The sequence below is a fragment of the Cajanus cajan genome, chromosome 9 (genome assembly GCF_000230855.2).
Source record: "Cajanus cajan strain Asha chromosome 9, NIPB_CcT2T_4, whole genome shotgun sequence".
NCBI lineage: Eukaryota > Viridiplantae > Streptophyta > Magnoliopsida > Fabales > Fabaceae > Cajanus > Cajanus cajan.
In genome coordinates this window covers 53,918,712-53,921,436 of record NC_138525.1, presented here as the reverse complement: position 1 = coordinate 53,921,436, position 2,725 = coordinate 53,918,712, and the positions used below count along the sequence as shown (strand labels likewise).

The 2,725-nt window shown below is 33.4% G+C and overlaps 1 protein-coding gene across 1 annotated transcript; it reads right to left on the bottom strand.

Annotated features, from left to right (window-relative positions):
- Positions 1–607: 607 nt before the first annotated feature.
- LOC109809318 (protein TRANSPARENT TESTA 1) lies at positions 608–2,337 on the bottom strand. Its single transcript, XM_020372586.3, has 2 exons — positions 1,934–2,337; positions 608–1,270 (listed from the first exon to the last, which is right to left on the bottom strand). The coding sequence occupies exons 1-2, from the start codon at positions 2,303–2,305 to the stop codon at positions 881–883; spliced, it is 762 nt and encodes a 253-aa protein (XP_020228175.1). The 5' UTR covers positions 2,306–2,337; the 3' UTR covers positions 608–880.
- Positions 2,338–2,725: the final 388 nt, after the last annotated feature.

Genomic DNA, 2,725 nt, shown 5'->3' with positions numbered 1-2,725 from the left:
TTAATACAACTGTGTGTGATGTCAATTCAAAAACTTAGCACATATTTAGAATATTTAGAGTAGTCTAAAAGTATATAATGGTTGTCAAATTATCACACCGTAAATATCCTACACTATTATTCTTAATTAAGGTGAGATTCATGGGTGGCTTGTTAGGGATTCATTATCTTACAATCAAAAACCAAATTTCTTTTGCTTAATTAATATATATTTAATTACCTAACAAAAATCAAATTACTTACAAGTAAAGATCATGTCTTTTTCATATAAAACTAGTGTTTCAAATTAATTTTTAGGCAAATGATTATTTGTTATCTTAGTTAAATAAATTATCCAACATTTATTTACTTGGAAATACTTAAATTATATATATATATATATATATATATATCAATTTCTTAAAATTATATATATATATATATATATATATATATATAAAGCAATTATAGAAAAAGTTTCATTTAATTTGATATCACATTAACAACTAATTATTATTGTAAAATTTTATTTTTAAATTTAATTTTATAATAATTTTAATTATTTTAATAAAATACAATGATACAAAAGTTGAAACGCTACAGAGCTTATGCAATGAAGAGTGGAAGAAATCTATTGAGATATTATGATTTTATGCTTAGAAGGCAACGTCATTAGGGCACACACTGAACAAACTAATTACATAATGAAGCAGAAAAAGGGAACCAATAAATTGGAGTCAAATTAATCCTCACCTGCATCTTAATTATTCCTCTCTATTTAAATGCTAACACATATGACATAACACACGAAAAACACACCCCTCTCTGTTAACTATCCATTTTTCTTTCTAAGTACTAGAAAAGACATTAATTCATGACATGACAAGAAAGTTGTTACTTAATCACACGGCTTCAGAAGAAGAAGAAAAAGGGCTATGACCAAATCCAAAGGCTTTGATGTGATCCTTAAGCGACCTCTTATGTTTGAAGTCTGAGCCACAGATACAAAGCCAGCGTTTGCCACAGTTCTTCTCGTGCGTTCTCCAGTCACCTTTCACAGCCAAGGGCTTCCCACACTTGCGACACGTGAAGGGCTTCGACCCGTGCTTCCTCTTGTAGTGTGTTTGAAGCGTTCGAAAATCCTTCAGAGGCTTGGCTCGTGGGTGCTCAATGTTGTTCTTGCACCCTCTTGCGCAACAATAGCATGGAATGTCTAACAACGGTCGTGGATGAGTTCGCTTCAGCGAGTCTGGTCCTCTACGGTACTGCGAACCGTGTCCCCACATGTGCATCTGATACCAAAACTCACTGCTTAGGTGCATTTTACGTTAACTAGTATCACTATTTGAGGTTTCAAATTAATACAAATAAATAAATAAATGACATTTTTAATTAAAAGTGAAAATAAAAAATATAAAAAAAAATGCTAAAACTAAATAGCTGCTTAGATTTTAGAGGTCTTTACAATCATGGCCTCAGCTACAAAAGTTTTGTTAACTAGCCATTTTATGCCTTGCTTTTACTAAAATTATGTTCAAGGTTTTCAAACTGTAACTGTGATGTCAAGGTTTTTAGCTTTTGTGATTACAGTTATGATCGTAATATTTAATAATGTTAAAGATCAATCATGATGAAACCATGACTACAAGTGCAACTTAAAATCTTGCTAAAACTTTAGTTTTAACTTAAAAAATGTCATTCACTCTTTAACCTTAGCGTTTGTATAAAATGAGTGGGAAAAAAAAACATGAGACGTTTTCTAAAAGTAGGAACTTTAAGTGAAGGTTTAGTAAAGTCATAAAATGATGGATGCATATAATAAACGAGGGTTTATTCCATGTTACACTGGCTAAGAACACATAGTTCATTAGTTAGCTAGAGACAGCATTTCACTAAGTTCAAGAGTTATGATGCAAAATACAATAACTGAATGTGAAAAGCTACAGTAACTGCACCTGAAGGTTGTTGTAGCGGTTGAAGGTTTTGAGGCAGACAGGACAAGAGAAATGACTGAACCCGATGAGGATCTGCTCCTGAGTTGGTATCCAGTAATTGTTAGGAACTTGAGTTGTGTCACTCACAAATCCATGATTGTTGGTGGTGGAGCCACTTGAATTGTCAGGGAGGCCTATGTGTAAGGCCACTGTGACATCCTCACATGCTTTATGATTTTGGTTTTGGAGCAAAGCCTCTCGTGGAGATGAACCAAGGAAGCTACTCAGCAGAGGCAGAGGCTGAAGCTGGTTTTGATTCATGTCAAGGTAAAGAATGAAATTATTGATATGATTTGCATGTGAATAAGGCAGGGAATAATAGCTACATAACATGTATGTATGTACATTATATATATTCGAGGGGACCATGGTGTTCTCATTTTTTTGAAAATAAAATTTATGAGAGTCAAGTTAGATTTTATCAGATTTTAGGAAGTTTAATAACGACTGGAGGCACACTAGACAAATTGGCATGTAATAGAAGTTGGAAAAGAGGAAGAGTGAAAGTAATGGTGTGATAGGTGGCCGGAGAATATTACAGTTGAATGAAAAGGGCCTTTGTTGAAGGAGTTATTATTTTCTCCTGCAACTCCACTTTGTCTATTTTAAGCTTCATTAGGATATACCTTAAATTCTGTGGACCATGGCCTCTAAACGTAGAACGAATTGCAAGCAGTGGATTTCAAACAGAGGGTAACCCATTTTACACTGTCAGACACTAACGAAATTTCTATAGAGGCTTTAGCTTTAGAC

Bases quoted from the DNA above. Each gene is read 5' to 3' on its own strand.
- LOC109809318 (XM_020372586.3), bottom strand. From the start codon at position 2,305: ATGTTATGTAGCTATTATTCCCTGCCTTATTCACATGCAAATCATATC. The intron at 1,271-1,933 runs GTGCAGTTACTG...TTTTGGTATCAG, and splicing joins ACCGCTACAACAACCTTCAG to ATGCACATGTGGGGACACGG.